Below are 21,328 nucleotides of genomic sequence, written 5' to 3' on the forward strand. Positions count from 1 at the left end.
GAATTCTACTTCTTAACAAATTTGTGATTTTCAAGGAGACGAATCTAATTTCACACTCCTACCCATTCACTAATTGGGCCAATTAGACTATGGTCAATTCATAATACTGGCATCTTCATCAACGTATGGTGAAGAAAATCCAATTTTAAAGTGCAGCAACTTAAAAACTTTTTAAAGATGACTGAAATGTAAAAACTATAATTATAGTTCTCATTCTCATCTCCAACCCCACTCAGAATTCCATCCTGGGTAAGTCAGAGGGTTATTACTAACATTTATAACGGTAGGACTTGAAGAACCTGTGGTCACATCCCCTGAATGAGTTGTGCTTTCCCCATTAGCTGCAGTCGCGACCAAAGCTTTTTTTTATCGGGATGCTTTTTCAAACTAGGGTTTTCCAGTGGCCCTCCTCGGCCAGGCCGGCTGGGCCCTACTGCCTGAGCCTAAGGCGTCCACTGTATGTGACGAATGTCTGCGTCTACAATGGCACTAGCTATGCCCAGCCGAGGGAGAACTGGGAGAGCAGTCACTCAGTTTTCTGTAAGGCTCAAATCTGAGAGAGGCTGAACGCGTACGTATGGGAAATTAGCATTTCTCAAGCCGTGGAGGGGCGACTGTCCACGTCTGCAGCAAACGTTAACACTCTAATGAACATGCTGCACCCATTCATCCGAGAATGGGAATCACAGTCTTTTTCATCAGATGCTGGTGGGTCACTCTTTATGATATAAAACACCAAGTGCGTTTAGAGTGTGGCTCCAGAGGAATTGTCAGGAAATTGGAGTTCATTCATATAGAGAAAGGAATCAAGTTGGAAAGTGTTTGGTGTTTTGCTGAATAAGGGCTGACAATACTCAGTGGAAGTCGGAGGGTGAGAAGGACCAGGCTCAGCATGACTCCCGTTCATCGGTCTATAAACAGAGATGAAGACAGGACAGCAGAGTGTGCAGTACAGAAAATTCTGCCACCTTCCAGCCACAACCCACAGAGAAATAGCCCTGTCAGTGCAGCGATCTGCATGGGTGACAAATGAGGCGCACGCACATCCGAAATCAGCACATGCATTTACACAGGAAGTAAAACCCAGATACTTTTATTTACACTTTAGAAAGCAAACAGGCTGCCCACAAACAATGGTTAGGAAACTCTAAGAGGTTTTGTTTTTGTTTTGTTTTTTTTTTTACTCTTAAAAAAATGTAGGTCATTGATTCATCTGTATAAATCATTTTTCTGGCAAGAGTGGTTAACTTTTAACCTCCCATTCAAAAACTTCACAACTTCAAGTATTTGAAATGCACTTAAAATTTCCCCTGCTTTTATTTTGTATCGTACATTCTCATAACCATTAGCTGACTCCTGAGGTCGAAGAATTTCTTTTAAAAGAAAATCCAAATCTTTACTAGTATGTAATGGGACAAATTAGCATTCTCTCGGTCACTATTCATCTTAATGGTACTATTTTTCCTTCATTTTTCCTGAAAGAAAGTCGGGGGGTGGGGGTGGATAGGCATACCTGTACAATTCAGATCAAAGCACAAAATATCATTTAAAAAATAAATACCTAAGGCATACCTGCCACACTTGTATTTCAATTTCCTCAACTGTTTAAAAATTACCCCAAGTGTCGCTGCGTTTCTACCTGCTCTCTTACCAGCAACCTCCGCGGCTCTCGCCTGCTGGATCTCCGCCCCTGGAGGGTACCTGCTCATCGTCACTCGTCACGAAGCGTACAGTGTGGAATCCTGGGCTTCCCAGGCAATTTCAGAAACTCAAATGACAGTCTACGGACTCGCTCTAGGTCTTTTTTTAGTGCAGTTTGGCAAATATCCCAAATGAAATTCAACTCTAAGTTAAAAGTATCAAACAGAGATAGTGCTAAGGGCATCTGTGACTTTGTGGGCTGCCCAGAGGCTCTGGGGAAGCGTAGGAATGGAAAAGCCAATTGCCCCCAGGTAAAGACACCTGTCGCTTTACCACAACGGAACAGTTACCCACAGAGACGGCGGGAGCCCAAGGCCGGACAGCAGCACCTGCAAAGGCGGCCCAGGTTGTTGGACTCTTGGGTTGCCGTGAACATCTTTCAAGGTCATCTTTCAAGCCCCTGCACCCACGTTGCCCCCACCTCCCCCTCTCAGCAAGCACTGACGTTCTCCCCACTCTACCTCACAGTGTTAAGAACAGCAAGCATGGACACACAGAAACCTGCTCTCCTCCTCGTGATCTTCCCCTTCCGCCACTGCAGTGCCCTCTCCCTTCCAGGCTCTGTCTACCTGCAGACTGGAACTGCACTTTGGTTTTGGTTGCGAGAAGAAACGGTTATTATAAAGCTGTCTGGAGAGACGCCCGCTAGATGGCCAAGTCATTCGGTCTGGCCCGGCCGCCGCTGGACTTACTGGCCTTGCTCGACCGCCCGGGGTCTGCGGGGGGCAGAGGAGGCGCGAGCATCTCCACCTCGGGGCTCCCCGCCTGCTCCCCGTCCAGGTCGGGGGTCCCCGCCGATTTGCCGTCGTCGCCCAGGCTGCTGCCGGTCCCGTCCGCCAACGGGCCGGGGGCGCTGCCGCCCGCGCCTGCGTCCTGAGCCAGCTGCCCGGTGCTGCCCGCCGGGCTCAGGGAGGCAGAAGCGGACACGGGCGGCGAGGCCTTTCTCCCGGCCGCCTGCTGCTCGGTCTCCTGGTTGGCCCAGTTCTGCTCTGCCGCTAGCAGGTGGTGGTTGCCGTTGTGGAATCTGGCAGGGCGAGCCTTCTCGCGCGCCTCAGACGGGGCGGCCGTGCCGAGGTCGGTCGCCGGCGGAGGGGCCCCGGGGTAGCCCGCGGCGGTGGCCGGTCCCAGGGAAGAGGCGGAGTGGGTGTAGTAAGGCGGGAATCCGATGGTGACCGTGGGCAGGGCGGACGGGGAGGGGAGCGGCAGCGGGCTCGCGCCGCCAGGCTTTGCGGCCCCCAGCCTGGATTCGGGGGAGTCTGAGCGGTAGTGGTTGGTCATCCCCTGTTTGAGCTTCTTCCAGCCCAGGTGGTAGATCTCCAGCATGTTGAGTAGCAGCGACACGCAGGCCACTGCCAGCATGAAGATGATGAATATGGTCTTCTCCGTGGGCCTGGAGATGAAGCAGTCCACCGTGTTGGGGCAGGGCCACCGGTCACAGCGGTAGAGGGGCTTCAGCTCGAAGCCGTACAGAAAGTACTGGCCGGCGATGAAGCCCACTTCAAAGAGCGTCTTAAAGATGATGTTGAAGACATAGGTCCGCAGCAGGGCGCCGGCGATGCGGATCCGGCCCCGGTCATCGCGCACCGGCGGCCGGTCCTTCTGGCCGTGGCCGCCGGGCCCGCAGCGCGCGGCCGGCCCGGGGTGCGGGCCGTCGGCCTTCAGCAGCTCCTCCTCGCGCTCCTTCTTCTTCTCTTCCATGCGCACGATGTGCAGCACGTGGCCCAGGTAGATGAGCGTGGGCGTGGACACGAAGATGATCTGCAGCACCCAGAAGCGGATGTGGGAGATGGGGAAGGCCTTGTCGTAGCAGACGTTCTCGCAGCCGGGCTGCTGCGTGTTACACGTGAAGTCCGACTGCTCGTCCCCCCAGACCTCCTCGGCCGCGGCGCCCAGCACCAGGATCCTGAAGATGAACAGGACCGTCAGCCAAACCTTGCCAATGACCGTGGAGTGCTCCTGCGCGTTCTCTAATAGTCTCCCCAGAAAGCTCCAGTCGCCCATTGCTTCAGCTTGCTAACCTGCAAGGGAACATTACCGGTTAGTAGGAAGGAGGCCGCGGGGGGGGGGGGGGGGGCGGGCAGGGGCAGGGGCAGGGGCCGGCGGGCGCGGGAGGAGCGGGAGCCGGCACGCGGCGCTGGGCGATCGCTCCCCTGCGAAGCCGTCCTCCCGCTGCCAAACGAGGGAGGCGCTGCGGAGCCCTCCACGGCGCGCGCGTGCAGAGTGTGCGTGCGCCCGTGTGCGTGTGTGCACGTGCGTGCGTCTTCCCACCGTAGGCCCCGAGCCGGGTTACAGCCACGCCCGCAGCGCCGGTGTCACTCGGAACTACTGTCGCAGGACACGAGTGCGGCACGAACCAGATGCCCACAGGTGACTGAAGCCCTTAAACCCTGTGTCTCCATCTAAGATGGGACGATGGTCATTGGGTCATGCGCAGTAAGCTGCTTCCTAGAGGAGGGACGGAGGGCCCGTGGACCCCCCTGTGGAGGTAGCTGTGGTCCTCGGACGCGGGGGCCCAAGATGAGAAGGGGTCCTCCGTGTCGCTGCTGCCCCAACAGGCCTGACGCTTCCAACCGGAACTGAAAGGCAGCTCCATTCTTTGCGTCAGGAGAGCAGTCTACGCGGTGAGTTCCGGCAGCACTGAAGGACACTCTTCTCATTTTGAATTTTAAAAATGTTCACAAATATTAATTTTTATGAACTGGTGTGAAGACAAACAAAACATAACTTTACTCACCATGATCTAAAGAAACAAATGTTAACGCTCTCTTGGAATAAACTTCCAACCCTTTGTTTCCGTCATTCGAGGTCTTTGGAGAAACGTTACTATTCACATATCCTACCAGCCTCCTTGCCCCTGTTGTGACTGGCGTCTGTTCTATTTGGCATGTTCTTACAAGGGAAAATATTTTAATGTAGAAACTGAATTATTGGACATGAAACAACCCACTCTCGCATGAAGGATGTCAGGTGTCAGGGAACCGTTCTAGATGACATCCTGCTTACCCTAAACCCCGGATGTCATGATGTCTCTGACCGCCCTCTCTGCCCATAGCCATGGCCCTTCCCTCCACTCTACTGAAGCGTTTCCCCTGGGGCACAGGACAGAAGCCTTGACCGTGCGTCCCAGCCCTGCATCCCTGATCCAACACCCTGGTGACACATGCTTCTTGTGATCCCTGAGACGGCCTTGATGCCTTTGCATGTCCTGTTTCTTCAACTTCAGACTTGGCCCCAGGCCAGGCGGGGACTGGCCTATTGACCTCCACTCTCCCTTCAGGAGGGGCCAACTCAGGCTGACACGGGTGCCCTGTGTTTTCTCTTCCTCTTATCATGGCCTGGCTTAACGACTGTTGCCCCCTTTGCATTCCAGGAGGTTCTCTCCATCCTCCCACACCTCCCACCTTGCTAAGCTGCGAACGGCATCCTCCCTCCTTGCTGTCCCTGGACACACACAGCCTCCAGAGTTTCTACAGAAAACCACCTTTAAGCACCTTGACTGCTTGTGGACTTTCTCCCTAATTCTAGTTCTGAGGTTGGGGTTTGTTTGCATGTGCACCCTTTCCTCCTTGATGTCTGCAGGCAGAACAGCTGGGCCGTAGCATTTCTGGAAGTCTCTAAGGAAAGGTCAGTTCGGGAAATTTATTCTTCTTCCTGCCACCTTCCCAGATGTGCAGGCAGGTTCTGCCTTGTCCAGCACAGCATAATGTGCTAAAAGGGAGTCAATGCGATGTGCCTGGTGGGTTCTTCCCACAAGGCTGGTGGCACAGAATGCCACGAGGGAGGGCCTGCTTGTCACAGGGCCTGGGAAGTGTTGCTGGCATTGCCCTGCAGGGCCAGGAAAGCAAAATGTTCCATAATGATTGGGGCGTCCCCCACAGTAAAGAGCTGGCCCGCCCCAAATGTCCATTGTGCACCTGTTGAGAAACACGGGGCCAAGGAAACATTTCTTCAATTAGTAAATCAGACGAGAGGGGGTAACGGCTGCTGACTGTGGCATCTTGTTACTCACCTTTGCTGGCCCAGCCTCTCCAGAGTTCTTTAGGTCCAGGTGCTGCAAACACTTTCAGACAGGTACCCTTAAAATGAATTGTGACCTCTGGGTGCAGCTACGGAATCACAACGTGTTATCATCTGCATACTTTGTGGGTACTCTGGCATGTGTCAAAGCTCAGGAAATCCTAAAGAGGGGACAACTAAGAATGTGTCCGGTGGGGGGGGCAGGGGAGAGCCCACTGCTGATGCACTGCGTGACGGCACACACTGACAAGGTCTTTCTGCAAAGGAGTTCAGTAATATGTAAGAAGAGATATAAAAATCATGATACCTTGGGGCGCCTGGGTGGCTCGGTTGGTTAACTGTCTGACTTCGGCTCAGGTCACGATCTTGTCATAAGTGATCTCATCTCAATCTCATGAGTTCGAGCCCCACATGAGGCTGTGCATTGCCAGTGCAGAGCCTGCTTGGGATTCTCTCCTTCCTCTCTCTCTGTCCCTCCCCCGGTCGTGCTTTCTCTCTCTCTTAAAAACAAATAAACTTAAGATCATGATACCTCTAACCTCTAATTCTACTCCTGGGACATCATACCAAGGAAACAATCAAGAGATTTTGATGAATGGATGAACATGGATATTGACTGTGAATTATTCATAAGAAGGAATAATTGGAAACAGAAGTGCCCACTAAAGGATGAGCAATTAAACACATAGTAGTGCCCAAGGCTGGTATCGGGATCTGGCTGACCCCGGTCCTGCTCCCATCCCCCTCTCCCTTGCCTGCCCGTAATGTGATCGGGGGAAGGGAAATTCTTGCTTTCCCACCTCCTTTTGTTGTCTCCAATGAGGTATAAGAAGTTGGCTGGGGAGCTTCTGAGAAAGCTTTTGGTTTCCTAATAAAAGGGCAGATGGCTACCTTTGCCGTCACTTTCCCTATCTGCCTATGGTGAGGACAGATGCGATGCCTGGAGTGGGGCAGTCACTTTGCAGGCATGTATCAATAAGCATGAGGGAATGGTCAAGAAAGTCCCAAGGCACCTGTTGTGACACTGTGGACCTGCTGAATCAACCGCAACACAAGCTCTAGACTTATGTGAAGGGAGAAAACCCTGTTTGTTCAAGTTAGGTTTCCTATTGCTTGCAGACAATTCCTACACTCTCTTAAATTATTTACAGGTTAAGGCCAGCTACACATGAAAAGCTGTGACTCATTCATAACTACTAAAATACAAGGTATTCATTAGACATAACTTTTAAGATCATTAGTGACTTGAAGATACGTTCATGCCATACTGATAAATGACAAAAACCTAATACAAAACCATAGCCTTTTACCCGCTATTTCTCACACATTCATACATGCAAAGGAAGAGCGGAAGGATACTGAAATGTGAACCACAGCATTTCTAGAACTGGGTGATTTTTATTCTCTTTTCCCATTTCTTTGCATTTTCTGTAACAACTTATCACATTTATGGTCATAAAGGATTAATGACCGTGACTCATGTTTCAAAGTTCTAGTTTTTGAAAAAACCTGATTCTTTGTTCATTGTTCTTTCATTAAGGTGTCTACTCCTTCGACCTCTTTAATCATGTCCCTGGTAAGCGCTCAAAAGACAAATTGATACATGGGACATCAGCCCAATGTCAGATTGGAGACTGACCCTGGGGTCTCTGAGACGCATCACAGATCCTGACAATGGCTGTCACTGATGACACACAGCTTAAACTGGATTCTCCCGCCACGGCAGTCTGCCGAGTTCCCCCAACGCAAGGGCCGGCCTCTTTGTATCCTGATGTTCGCTGCTGAGTCTTACCACTACCACGCTTCACAGTTTGGGTTTTCTTCTGGAAAATACATGAATGAGTGAATAAAAACATTAACCAGAGGAGTATCTATGACAAGGCCTGCAGTATGGGTCAAGGTCAGATCCAGATGGGAGACTCCACGGTAGAAGTGACATCCCCTCTCTTCAGAGTCGCCCCAGTCTGCTCCAGATGCCACGCAGACGTTCTTAAGGTGTTTTATCAACACCACTTTTGGATCCTACCCCTCATACCAGTTCAGTAAGAAGACGAGAGCAGAGGAGTGAAGAAGCGGTCTGAACAGCAAGCCTCTGCTGCTAAGTAAGGACCAGCAACGGACCAGAGGAAGCCTCACGATCCACTGAGCATTGCCAGCCAGTGACACGGACACAAGGTGAGCGAGTGAAACAGCTTCCTGCTTGAGGAGAAAACGGGTTTATTCTTACTGTCGGTGTTGGGCCATTTCGGGACGAAAGCAGAGCAGCTCCTGACAGCTCCCAGGGCCGAGCGCTTAACTCCGCGAGGTGCCCGTGAGCTCACCGCAGAGCGTGGTGCACTCTAGGTGACTGCTCTCCCACAGCGGCAGTGGGGTCCTCGAGTACCTGGACGTCAGTTACCTGCACGAAGTGGCATTTAACTGATTTTTGCTTTTATCTCAAGGGAAACTTTGGTTCTGACACCAACACAGAACAAGAGCTGATGCTGCCGAGTGTATACGTGGCTGCTTCCCCGTTCTTCTGACCGTTCTACTTTCCCTTTCAGAGGTATACAGGTTCCCCTCGGCCTTCAGGAGGTGTTAAGCGTCCCTTGGGATCAATCAGTGGCTATCTATTCAGTGACCGTCTTGTGCTCAACTCTGGGCCACAGGTTCTGTTGAATACAGTGGAAGTGAACACATGGCGTCTATCTGGGAATCTGTTTGTGGAGATGGGAGAACTCAGGAAAACGGGGAGCTGTACAGGTGCAGAGGGATCTCGGAGAAAAAGGAGATTAATAGGAGGACATGCAGGCGGGGAAGGCTAGCCAGGGGAGAGTGGAATCTGAGCGGGGATTGAGAGAGGTGGCTTTGGGCAGGGGACAGGAGTGCACTTCAAGGCCAGAACAACGTTCCCTTGGCAGCGGGAATATATGTGATCTGGTGTTAGGAAGCGGTGAGTTTAAACGGCTGCTTCTGCACAGAAGAGCTGTGTGGCCTGCACATAGTAGGCGTTCAGTAAACACGCGTGGGACAGATGAATGAAGGACATCGAGGGCCGCCAAACCACTTGGAGAGCGGGAGATAGGCCGAAAGTGCTGTTCAGGAAAGAAGGGGCCCCTCTAACAACGGCCAGTGGGGACTCAGGAAGAGTGATAATCTCCAAGTGAGTGCTGAAGGCCTGGGCTGAATGACAGCAGCAGCAAATGGAAAAAGGAAGGACAGAAAGGAGACACAGTCTGGAGACAAAAATAAAGCAGGATGTAGAGTCTGCCGAGAGTCAGTGAAAGGGAGAGGCATGAATTAAAGACAAAGCTCACATTTCTGAGCCTGAGTGGGAAAATCAGGGGGTCGTTTGAAGACAGAAACATTGAGGGAGGCTTGCTAATTTGGGATTGGGAGACAAGGTGAAGACTGGTGGTTTTGTCTTTCCGGATCAAAAGCAGCGGTGGGACAGATGGGTGAGCTGCCCAGGAGGAAGCTGGAGACAGAACCAGAAAAGGCTGGAGAGGGTCCGCAGTGTAGCTCCACTCTCCCGGGGGAAGACGACAGAGCAGAGAACAAAGGACGGACGTCTGTGGAAAATCCAGCGAAACGGATGAAGACAGCATGGGAAAGGACTCACCGCCCTCGGCGTGTGTGGTCCGTGTTCGGTGAAGGATCGCGGGACTGGCCAACTGGGTAAGAGCCTGAGACTAAGCAATGACGGAGAGCGGCGATGCCCGGACAGTGTGGAGGGAAGGGACCTTCCCCAGCGGGGGCCCGATCAGCTCTGCCAGACACGTTCACCTTGTCTGGCTTGTAGTTGCTTTTGCTTTCAGAGTAATGTCAGAAGACCCTTCCTTCTTTACCGAATTGACCCCAACACAGAGCCCTGTCTGAGCTACTAAGATGCAAGATTACGTTGGGCGTCAGTACGAGCACGGCCCACGTCACTGCTGGAGCGCCGTTCATGTCTCCGAAGGCACATTCTCTGACCGCTGTCAACACGACCGGAGAACGAGGGTGACACGGAAGCGAGGAGGCCGAAGGAGGACTTTGAAGAAGGAGGTGACGACCGGTGTCAGCATTCTTTGTGTGTTCGAGAAGGATGGGCATAAAGCAAAGGCTTTGATCTCACAATAAGAAGGCCACTGATGGTCTTTAAGTGCCCAGTCTAGTGGGAGCGTTGGGGCAGAAACAAAAGCCTAGACTGGGAGCTGAAGAGGCAGAGTGTGGGAGGGAAATGGAGGCACGACACAGAGAGTCCTGTTCAGTAGGTCTAGAACCTAAAGGAAGGGCGACAGGAAATGGGTAACAAGGCCCAGTGGAGGTGTTTTCAAGATAGGGAAGCCTGTGGGTGCTTGGCATCAGAGAGGCGGAGTCACAGGGACAGGAGGAGGGGGGGAGGGTCAGGCTGCCCAGCAGCAGGACGGGGCCAAAGGACGGGAGGGGGTGCTGCGAGGGCAGACGCAGGACGAGCATCCTCCGCGGTGATGACAAGGCTCTTCTCGGCGGGGTCGAGCAGGCGGTCATCTTCTCAGGCAAGGGCAGGACTTAAGCCCCTGAGAAGAAAAAAGGTTTGATAACCAGGGAACAGAGGGGATGAGAAAGGGACCGGGCTCCCCGAGTTCCCCGCACAGCCAGACTACAGGTTGCGGCCACTCAGTGAGGACTGAGCAAAGGCCACACTACCTGTGAGGTGCTCAGTGCTGAGCAACACAGAGCACTGCCTGGTGCCACGTAGGCTGTGGCGGGAAAGATGTGGGACAGAAGAGAAGAGAGGTCGGGTGCTGCGTGCTGTGGGTAGACGGAGAGTTGCGGCGGGGCAGGGGGAAGCACAGAGGGCAGTGCAGGGGCTGCTGAGGGCTGGGTGAGAGGGTGACATCACAGTGAAGAACTGGGCCTCAGATATGAGGGACGAGTCCAGGCAGAGGACGAGTCCAGAGGAGCAGACAGGTAGACACAGGTCAGGGAGGAAGTCTGGAGGTGGACAGATCGCGGCAGACAGTGATGAGAACTTTGGCTTATGCTCCAAGTGAGACGAGAGGGCACTGGAGGGTTTGAGCAGAAGAGTGACGTAATCCGGCTTCCATCTTCACAGGACCCTCGTGGTTGCTGTGCCGAGAACGGCTGTGGGGCGGAGGGGGTGAGGGTGATCGCGGAGGGTGCAGTGAGGAGGCTGTGCTATGATCCAGAAACGTGACAGTGGTGACAAATGGCTGAGTTTGCACAGACTCTGAAGGTCGGTCCAGCGTGATGTGCTGATGGGTCAAGGATCGGGTAGTGCCGAGGAGAGGCCAAGGTTTCCACCCCGAACAGGAGAAAGGATAGGGAGAGCAGAGGAGGTACAGGTTTGGGAAAGGCATGGAAATCAGGAGTCCTGTTTTGGAGATGGTAAATGTGAGACATCTATCAGACATACAAGTGTCGAGGCCAGAGATAAACACTGGGGAGTCATCACCAAACCCCAAGACTGGACTGAGATCGTCTGAGGGCAGGGGAGAAGGACAGGGGGCTGAAGACCAAGCCGTGGGGTGCTCCAGCATTTGGAGGTTGAGTACGGAAGGACAAGCTTACAGAATAGCTGCTCATTAGGAAATGCAACTTTTAGTTAGGACTCTGGGAGATTAACACCCAAAAGGTGTCATTTGTATTTTTACTTGATTCCCTTTCGTAACAATACATTGACACTAAAAATATTGTTACTTGGTTTTTAAGTTAGAGGTAATGAAACATGAAGCATGGCTAGGCAAATTAATTTTGTGTTACCTGTGACTGCCTAGAACATTGTTGAGTAGGACCAAGAGGGTCACATACAGGCTTAGCCGGAAAGAGTTCTATGTTCGATTAATAATATCTGCTAAGGTTTGGTATGGGGCAGTGTGGCCCAAAAGCCAATTTTTGCCAGCCCTGAGTTGGCACAAATTTAAAAGAACACGGAAGGCTGAACCAGTCACGAATATGATGCAATGAAAAGTGGCTTATCCAATTATCTTTTTAGCAGGTGGAAAAACTGTTTTCCATTAGGCTTAAACCTTACCTGCCTATTTCAAGCTTTCACATTTAAAACAGTAATTTCCAGATGCCATGGGGACCGTCCCCTACGTTATTAAGTACTTACCACAGTTTTTCCATAATTCTGGTCTCTTCAGAAAGGAAACAGAATTCAAAATAAGTTCACCAAAATAACAAAAGACCCCCTCTTCTTTTACACTATAGCCTCACCTCCAACACTTAGTGTTGTCTGAGCTCCTAAGACGAAAGAGCAAGATGGGGACTAGGCTTTTAAAAGCTGGCTCGGTGCCACTTCCAATTCAGTGTCACAGCAACGGGAGAAGTTCAGCCACACAGACAAGCATAACAGAGGACGAAACCGAACCCCTGAAGTTTCAGACTGAGTAACGTGTGACTTGTTTTCCATCTCCAGAAGACAACCGGTCACACCAACCAGCAGGGCACCAATGGCAACAGTCCTACATACACGTGACTGGTAGGACGAGCCCTCAACTTCGTTCTTCACAAAGTTGGCTTTTTTGTTCTTCCCTATGAAATTTAGCTTGTCAAGGCCCACAAAAATCTGAAACGTGACTTTGTTGGGACAAACGAAATTTATGGTGGCATCAAATGTAGCTCTTTGTGAACTAGTTTCTCCGCCAATAAAGCACAACTGATCCACCGCATAGACCTTCTTCATGCCCTTCAACAGTGTCTGAGGACACTGGAGCTAAAGGTCTTACACGTCTTTTGTTAGCTTTATCCCTAATTTATACTTGTTTGATTTGTTGTTCCAAATAGTTTTTTTTTTTAATTCTTTAATGTTTATTTATTTGAGAGAGAGAAAGAGAGAGCAACAGACAGACGGAATGAGCAGGGGAGGGGCAGCGAGACAGGGAGACAGAATCTGAAGCAGGCTCCAGGCTCTGTGCTGTCAGCAGAGGCGGATGCGGGACTCGAACTCACCTCGGTGCCCCTTAATTTTTTTAAGGTTTATTTTTGAGAGATTGAGAGAGAGAGAGAGCGAGCATGAGCAGGGGAGGGGCAGAAAGAAAGACACAGAATCTGAAACAGGCTCCAGGCTCTGAGCTGTCAGCACAGAGCCTGACGCGGGGCTTGAACTCACAAACCGCGAGACCATGACCTGAGCAGAAGTTGGATGCTAAACCGACTGAGCCCCCCCAGGCGCCCCTGGAACATTGTTTTTATAAACGGATCTTGTCTCCAGAAACTTGTTAGAAAGCTCTTACTTGTTCAAATAGTTACGAGACTCCTTTGGATTTTCTATGTAACATATACATATAACCATTTCATCTGCTATTAAGGATAGATTTGTTTCTTCCTCCCCTAATTCTAATTCCCGTTATTTCTTTTTCTTGTCTTGTTTTCTTGTACTGACCAGCACTCCTAGCACAATGTGATGATGGTGACATCTTTAAGATAAAGATATTTTTATCTTAAACATGAACGCTTCTTAGGTTTTAGCATTGAGTATGATGTTTCAACTTTTATCAGGCTAAGGAAGTTTCCTTGTAATCTTTGTTAAGTTTGTTGGGTTTTGGTTTCTAAATCATGAAAATCATGAATGAGTTTCTGAATCATGAATTTACTAAATCGGATTTGGTACTTCTTTTCCCCACTGTTGTGAATTTTTTAGATGGTGAAGCACCGTATTACTCATTTTATTTTTAATATACTATCACATTCAATTTGCTACTTTATTTTGGATTATTTGTTCATACCTAAGATTGGTCTCATTTTTTTGGTACTACCATTGGATTTGGGTAAGAACATTATTTTAGCCTGAAAAACTAAACATTTCCCTGAATAAGCTTGTATAAGAATGTCCTATAAAAGAATCTGGAATTAATGTCTTTTTTTTAAGGGGGTCAGGAGGAAGCCTAGATCACAAATTCAGCTTCATTAACTGTTATCGACATAAATAGGGCTGCTATTACTCTTAAGTCAATTTTGATAGCTTATATCTTTTAGAAAATTTTCCATTTCATCTAAGCTTCAAATTTATTGGCATAAAATTATCTATGGTATTTTCTTATGATTTTGAAACTGTATGGTATCCGTACTTAGATCCCTTTGTTTGGTTCCAAATATTGTTTATTGGAAGTTTTTAAAGTATAAGTCTTGCTAGAAGTTTTTCTTTACAGAATTTTGATATGCTTGAAAAAGCATGAGAGTTTATTTTTGTTATTTTTTCCAATGTCTTATCACATATGCTGTATGTACAGTATACAGAGCAAATCTCCAAAGATCTCCTATGGATCTTTTAAGTAGGGAATGTAGATTTGGGGATTTGCTAGTATTAGTATAAAATACACATATATAATTTAAGGGTATCCTCTATCTTAGTGTAAAATTATTTATTACCCTACAGTTCCAGGGGATTCCTTATTTTAAATGGAAAATGTGCATGGGCTCTATTACTTAACTTTGCACTAATTTAATGCTCTGGCAGGAGACATCACTATCGTACAGACTGATTTAATGAAATCGTAAAACACCGATTTTCCAACTTCTTTATCAATAACTTTAAAGCACCGCTAGAATTATATATTTTTGTTGTCAGAGAATAAATCTCTAGAAACATGAAATTGTTTTGAAATGATACTTCAGGGGCGCCTGGGTAGCTCAGTCAGTTAAGCGTCTGACTTTGGCTCAGGTCGTGGTCGTGCAGTTCCTGAGTTTAAGCCCTGCGTCAGGCTCTGTGCTGTCAGCACAAAGCCCTCTTCAGATCCTTTGTCCCCCTCTCTCTGCCACCCCTGCCCCCCACCGCACATGCCCACGTGCTCTCTCTCTCTCTTTAAACATTTCAAAAATTATTTTTTAATAAAATTATACTTTTTTTTTAAAGATTTTATTTTTCAAGTAATCTCTACATGCAACATGGGGCCCGAACTTACAACTCCAAGACCAAGAGCCACTGACTGAGCCAGCCGGGCACCCCTTAAATTATACTTTTATTTATTTTATTTATTAAATAAGAATGTATGCAAAACACCTGCCATCCATGTATTATTACTATTATCTCTATATTTTCTCTTGCATGTGGGGATTTTAATTGTTTTGGGGAGGGATTTAAATTGTTTATAAACACCTGAAAAGTCACATGCTCTAAAGTCTTTACTTGGCTAAGGTAAATATGGTTAATACTTTTCATCCTTAGTCAAGCGAAAAACTCAGTTTTTCTTCTGTTTTTGACATTCTGTAATTTAAAAGCTGAGCGAGAGGTGATTTTAAGTTGGGAGCAACTGTTATTAGTTTAAAAACAAATGTCTTCAAATTTTATATTCAATAATTTTTTTAACGTTTACTTATTATTGAGAGACAGAGCATGAGCATGGGAGGGGCAAAGAGAGCGGAGACACAGAATCGGAAGCAGGCTCCAGGTTCCGAGCTGTCAGCACAGAGGCCTACAAAGGGCTTGAACTCACGAGCTGTGAGATCATGACCTGAGCTGAAGTCGGACGCTCAACCGACTGAGCCACCGAGGCGCCCCTATATTCAAGAATTTTATGTTGGAGAATTTTATATTCAAGAATGACAACACTAAAAATACCCTTAACTTTTTATCCACAGTATTTCTTCTTTAAATACTGTGAATAAAATAAATATCCCTACCAGAAACCAGTATTAAGTCACCATTTCCACAATTAGAGTTCTAATATTAAGCTAGAAAATTAACAGCTGGTTGAGCTTCAGTTCAATTGACAGAAAAATGTAGAAAGTCTGGAGCATAATTAGAAACGCGACTGTCTTCCAGCACTATTCATGCCTTCCTGGCTTCCTTTTTAAACCCTCCAAATGTCTGCCCTGTTCCATCACCCTGTGCAGGCCTCCAGTGTCTCCTGCCGATTAGTAGATGGCATTAAAAGTTTTAAACATCCCTTCTGTGACAGACCTAAGAATACCATTTGAAATTTCGCTTATTTAAACATTTTATGTACACATTTTGGTGTCCTTTAGGGTCAATTTTGATGTATTTCCGCATCAGTACTCAACTTTTAATTAGTGAATAATGAAAACAAAAGTCCTACTCTTGAAATAAAGCTGAATTTACCAATACCTCCTGAAGGGTGGCTTGGGGCGCGGGTGAATGACAATAAAGAAGATTCCAAAATATGGAGAACAAACAGAGGGTCCCTGGAGGGGTTGTGGGAGGGGGGCATGGGCTAAATGGGGGAGGGGCACTAAGGAATCTACCCCTGCAATCACCGTTGCACTCTATGCTAGCTAACTTGGATGGAAATTGAAAAAAGAAAAAGAAAATTCCAGGGGTGCTTTCGCGAGTGCTCTGAGCAGGCTCTTGTCCTAAAACACAAGATGGGGCACTGTGAACACTATACCAAGTACTGACTTCCTAGAGTCTGGTCAAGTAAAAGGTAGTCTCCCTAAATAAATCCAAGCGACATCCTTCAGGAGTCTTACTCATCCACCGAGGAGATACGGAATCACGGCATCTTGGAGCCAGAAGAACCTGGGAAAACGTCTGGTTTATCTATTCTCCTCACTTCACAGACTGGGAAACGCGGGCCCCGAGAGGGTACCGTGATCTGCCGAGGGCGACACAGCTCGCTGAAGCCGGCACGAAAACTCCTGACTTCTGCCTCTGGGTCCGGCCCACCTTCCCCTTCCGCGTGACTTCACGGGGTTATGCACCAGGCAGACTGTTCAGCTGACGACAGCTGCCCTTGCTCTTTTCTCCCAGTCCAAAGTGGCTAAAATTTTGGCTAAATATTACTGACATGCTAACAGTCCCGTTACTCCATCACATAAATTGGAATTGTCATTTAAAAATGTTTTAATGTTTATTTATTTTTGACAGACAGAGAGGCAGAGCACAAGCAGGGGTGGGGCGGAGAGAGAGGAGGACACAGAATCCAAAGCGGGCTCCAGGCTCCCAGCTGCTAGCACAGAGCCCGACACGGGGCTCAAACCCACAAACCGTGAGATCGTGACCTGAGCTGAAGTCAGACGCTTATCTGACTGAGCCACCCAGGTACCCTGTAAATTTTTAATGTTTTTTATTTTTTTATTTTTGAGAGAGAGCACGAGCAGGGGAGGGGCAGAGAGAGAGGGAGACACAGACTCTGAAGCAGGCTCCAGGCTGCGAGCCATCAGCACAGAGCCCAATGCGGGGCTCGAGCTCACGAGCCGTGAGATCATGACCTGAGCTGAAGTCGGAGGCTCAGCGGACTGAGCCACCCAGACACCCCTGGAATTGTCGTTTTGAAGCAAATTCAGATAACTGTCTTTACTCTTGCTTAGTGAACGAAACCTCTCGGCCTTATACTCATGGTATTTTATGGTTACATTTATATTACTGGCACAGATGCCATCTGTCAAAATGGTTTCTATTTTTGCAATAATAATTTCCATAGTATAAATATAATTTCCCTTTTATTCAAACCTACTTTTATTAGGATATAACACGGAAATCTCATGTATGTTCTAGAATAAAAGATTCATTTTAAAGCTAATACAAAATGGAGGTTCATGAATAAAATGAGTGTTAGTTCATGGAGATAATCAGGTGTCGTGAATGAAAAAAATTAAGTGATTTTTACATTTTAGTATCATTAGTTTGTTAACACTAAGTTTAGAGCAGACCACTCATTCCTCAAATTAAAGAAATGTCAGGGTGCAGGAACTGCTCACATTAACCATTATGAAGTCATACTTTTGAAGATCGAGATTTTAAAAAGCACCAGAGGATGAATACTAACCCAGTTATTACGATGAAGAATTTCCTGCCACCGTAAGAACGAAAACTCAGATTGAACTTTCTCGCTATTTTATTCCTTTTACGCATTATATGGAAATGGCAAAAACATAGTGTTTTTAGAGACCCACGCATGCTGTTTAGGGCCACACGCGTTGGACTTTTTTCCGTCTTCGATTTGGCGAACATTTAGCAAACGCCTGTCGTGTGTGTGCAGTGTGCTAAGTAAGACACGGCCTCACCCTCAGGCGGTTCATTCACAGTCTGTGGGTGAGACAGACTTGTGACAAAACTAATCGAAATATGGTGTGACAAGCGTCCCACGGTGCTGGTGACGGCCACACCACATTGGAGCGGGGAGAGACTCCCCAAACCTTGGGTTTGGTTGAGTTTCTTAATACACAGATCCTGAGAGTCATGCTATCTGCACAGGGCGAAATACTTCTCAAAGGCCGTTCCGCTGTCTTGAACGTTCTGACAATATTTTAGCACATTACAAAAACCAAGTGTTTATTCGTGCGTTTACATATGATACTGAGGTAAAATCCTAAAAAACTAATCTATCCTATTTCCTGTGTTAGGGGCATGTTCAAGCAATGGTAGCATCTGGAAGACTAATTATAGTTTAAATTCTTTACATACATGAGGCCAAAATGGTAGTGATACATACACATAAAGTTTGAAGTGTGTATGTAAAAGTTGTTTTTGTTAAGGAAATGAACACAACTTAAAATTTAAGTAACATTCAAGGAAACTGTGTCAAAAATCAAAAAAAATTTTTTAAGTTTATTTTTGAGAAAGAGAGGGAGAGAGAAGAGGGAGAAAGAGCGCGCCTACGGGCGGGGGAGGGGCAGAGAGAGAGGGAGCCACAGAATCCCAAGCAGGCTCCAGGCCCTGAGCTGTCAGCACAGAGCCGGACACGGGGCTGGAACCCAGGAGCTGTGAGATCACCACCCGAGCTGAAGTCCGACAATTAACTGACTGGGCCACCCAAGCACCCGCCAAATTCTTTTTCTTATTGGCAAACGGTGACATTTTCTTACATTTCATTATTTCAAGATGGCTTTAAGCTGGTCAATATAAATAGCACCGTCTCATTTGTTACAGTAGTAAAATTTTCCTGAATTACTTTATGCTACAGGAGCACGTGCACTGCCCCCCCTGGATGCTTATCTCGACATGAATCAAACTGCTGCATCAGCGGAATATGTGCCAAATTAGCTGTCGTTTACTTTGAACACACCGACCGTTGGAAAACAAAGCCCCCGTTTCCCTCTGTAATCTTTCAATGTTTGTTTTGCAGTACATTTCACAGCACATCGACGGGCCGTCGGTGAAGCGATGCGCGTATCATAAACCACCAATTTGAATTCCCGAGTAATACGAACGAAGCATAATTCCCGTCTCAGCTGTTTTCACACGGCCAGTCTTAAATGACATATTTTGACGCTCTCTTGGTAAAACAAACACTGGAGGACTCCACTTGTCCCTAGAGTCTCGGTCACACATGTTCCTGAGCCGAGAAACCTGGGTGGATTCTGTTCACTAGGGCGTCCACACTGCGACTCACTGTCAGAAGCGCCTTCAGGAAGGGGTTACTACAGAAGGCAGAGAAGGGTTTCCCCGCTCTTCCGTGAGTTCTTTCCCCTTAAGCGCACCATCCCAGGCAGAGGGGCCAAGAAATGAGGTCCTAGGTCCTGGCACTTAACGATTAAAGCACTTCTTAGGGAAAAAGAAAAAAAAAGACTCTGGAAAAGTTTCTTGGAAGAAGTAGGCGAGCCAACGCCGTCCCTACAAGACGCCGGCGCCCCTGCACAGCGGCACCCGGCCGCCAGCCGCACCCCAGCCCCGCGCCGTGCGTCCGCCGACGCGGTTCGAGCGCCCGCAGCGGCCTCGGCGCCCCGCAGTCTGAGGCCCCGGAGCCTCGCCTGCTCGCCCGAGGCGGAAAACGCCGCCGGGAAGCACCCGCCGGCCGGCCTTCGGCCGCGCACCGGCACTCCGCAGACTTCTCGGGGCGCGCGGGGACGCCGACTATTCCCGAAGTTTCCCGAGCCCCCGTCTCTGACCCGGTCACTCCCACAACTCCCCGGACATCCCCCCCGGGGATCCGGAGAGGCCGGGGGCGCACACGAGCGGCGGGGCTCGCGCTCCGGCCGCTCCGCCCCGGCCCGCCCGGGCAGGTCGGGGCGGTCGGGGGCGCCGGCGTCCCGCCCGTCCTTCCGCCCCGGCGCTGCCCCGCGCTTACCCCGCTGTGCCGCGGCGGCGACCCGGGTGCGCTCCCTCTCGAGCAGGGCTCCCGGCCGCTCTGAAAAGGAGAATCTTCTCTTACACGTGCGGTGCAACTTCACGCGTGCGCCCCGCGCCAGGACCCGGCCTCCCCGCCCCGGCGGCCATCCCCGCGGCCCCAGCGCGCCCCGCGCTCGGCGCCCCCACGCCGCAGCCCCGGCCGCCGCGCCACGCCCCCCGCCGCCTCCACCCCCGGCCCGGGGGCCGCGCGGGGGCGGTGCCGGGCAGGGCGCGAAGCGGGGGGGAGGCCCGCCCCGCGGCCCGCCCGGCGCCCCGCGTGCTCGCCCCGCACCCGCGCCCCGCCCGCGCTCCCCGTCCCGCGCCCCCGCGAGCAGCCGCTCCCCGCCCCGCACCGCCTCTCGTGCGCCGTCGGTCTGCACTTGCCCCCGCACCACGCGTGGCGCCACACCGCGCCTGTACCCCTCGCTCCGCCACAGTGTCCGCATTCCCACCGCACCTGCCCCCGTCACCCTACACCGGCCCCGCATTCCCACCCGCACCTGTCACCCTGCACCGGCCCCGCATTCCCACCGCACCTGCATCCCGCGCCCCCACCCACTGGAGCGCCCTCCCACTCGGGATGTGGGCCCCGGGGCTTTTTCCCGCCGCCCGGCTCCCGCGGGCCTCGGGTCTGTTCTCCACTGAAAGTTCTCGGCGCCCGCGCGAGGGGTGGAAGCGGGATCCAAGGGCGCCCGGGTTCCGCCTCGGCCGCCCCCCCGGGGCACCCCTCGCGCGCACGTGCGCCTGCCCTCGCGGGGCCGACCAGCGGCTCTGGGGGCGCTCCTGAGCCGTGGGGCGCGTGGGCGTTGGAGCGCCGCGGCCCCGCCCGCGTCCAGCCGCCCGGGGACGCAGGTTCCAGATGGCTGGCACGGGACAGGGCCACTGCGCATGGGGTTCCCAGTTAAGCTGGCCACATCGGCCACAGAAAAGCCAGAGCCGCGGCGTGGATGCTGTCGGGGGGCCGCGCCCAGGCGCAGGCTGGAGCGCGTCCCGGAAAGGGAGCCGAGGAGCTATAAATAGTGGCCGCGAGCCTGGTTCCCATCAAACACACTTAATTTAGCCCGCGGCCATAGGGATTCTTATTTATTTATTACTTATTTTTAAAGCACTTGTTCCGATGCACTTGAGACTTGGCCCTGCCTGGGGGACAGGGAAGGTGTCCCCCTAGGTCACTCATTCCCGCCGGTCCTCGTGACCAGATGCCAGGGCGAGGCCTAGCCTGCTTGCCCAGACTGGGGTGAAGGTTTTAGTATCTTCTTTCCTCCCCACGGTTGGTATCGCGCACATTTGAAAGCCTACCACGAAAGCCCACTGAGCAAGAAAGGAAGCCCGTCCTTGTCTATGATTGTCTCAGTTTAAGTGTTCTCTCCGCTTCTCAGGATTCGCTTTTGCATCCCCAGGGGGACCTGGGACCTGGCCTGGACAGGATATTTAATACATATTAGTTGACTGAATTTTGTTGACCCTTCTAGAGGCTGAAAATGATCTCGGAATTCCCTTTATGAGTGATGGACTTATTGCGGGAATGTGGCAAAACCAGAGTCTCTGATTGTTTTCAAATTTCCACGAAGCAGCTTCCGATCGCTGCTTTATTGGAGTCCGGATCTGCTCTGATTGGCCATCTTCTTTCCCTGG

The 21,328-nt window shown here is 50.3% G+C and overlaps 1 protein-coding gene across 2 annotated transcripts; it reads right to left on the reverse strand.

The window, feature by feature from the left end:
• Positions 1 to 1,077: 1,077 nt before the first annotated feature.
• On the reverse strand, positions 1,078 to 19,837 carry GJA3 (gap junction protein alpha 3). Of its 2 annotated transcripts, XM_023248653.2 has the most exons (3): positions 19,653 to 19,837; positions 7,358 to 7,541; positions 1,078 to 3,719 (listed from the first exon to the last, which is right to left on the reverse strand). In XM_023248653.2, the coding sequence occupies exon 3, from the start codon at positions 3,700 to 3,702 to the stop codon at positions 2,347 to 2,349; it is 1,356 nt and encodes a 451-aa protein (XP_023104421.2). In that variant the 5' UTR covers positions 3,703 to 3,719; positions 7,358 to 7,541; positions 19,653 to 19,837; the 3' UTR covers positions 1,078 to 2,346. The 2 variants fall into 2 exon arrangements, with proteins under 2 accessions (XP_023104421.2, XP_023104412.2); XM_023248644.2 differs by lacking the exon at positions 7,358 to 7,541 and having other exon boundaries at positions 19,653 to 19,836.
• Between the last annotated feature and the right edge of the window lie 1,491 nt (positions 19,838 to 21,328).

The sequence above is a fragment of the Felis catus genome, chromosome A1 (genome assembly GCF_018350175.1).
Source record: "Felis catus isolate Fca126 chromosome A1, F.catus_Fca126_mat1.0, whole genome shotgun sequence".
NCBI lineage: Eukaryota > Metazoa > Chordata > Mammalia > Carnivora > Felidae > Felis > Felis catus.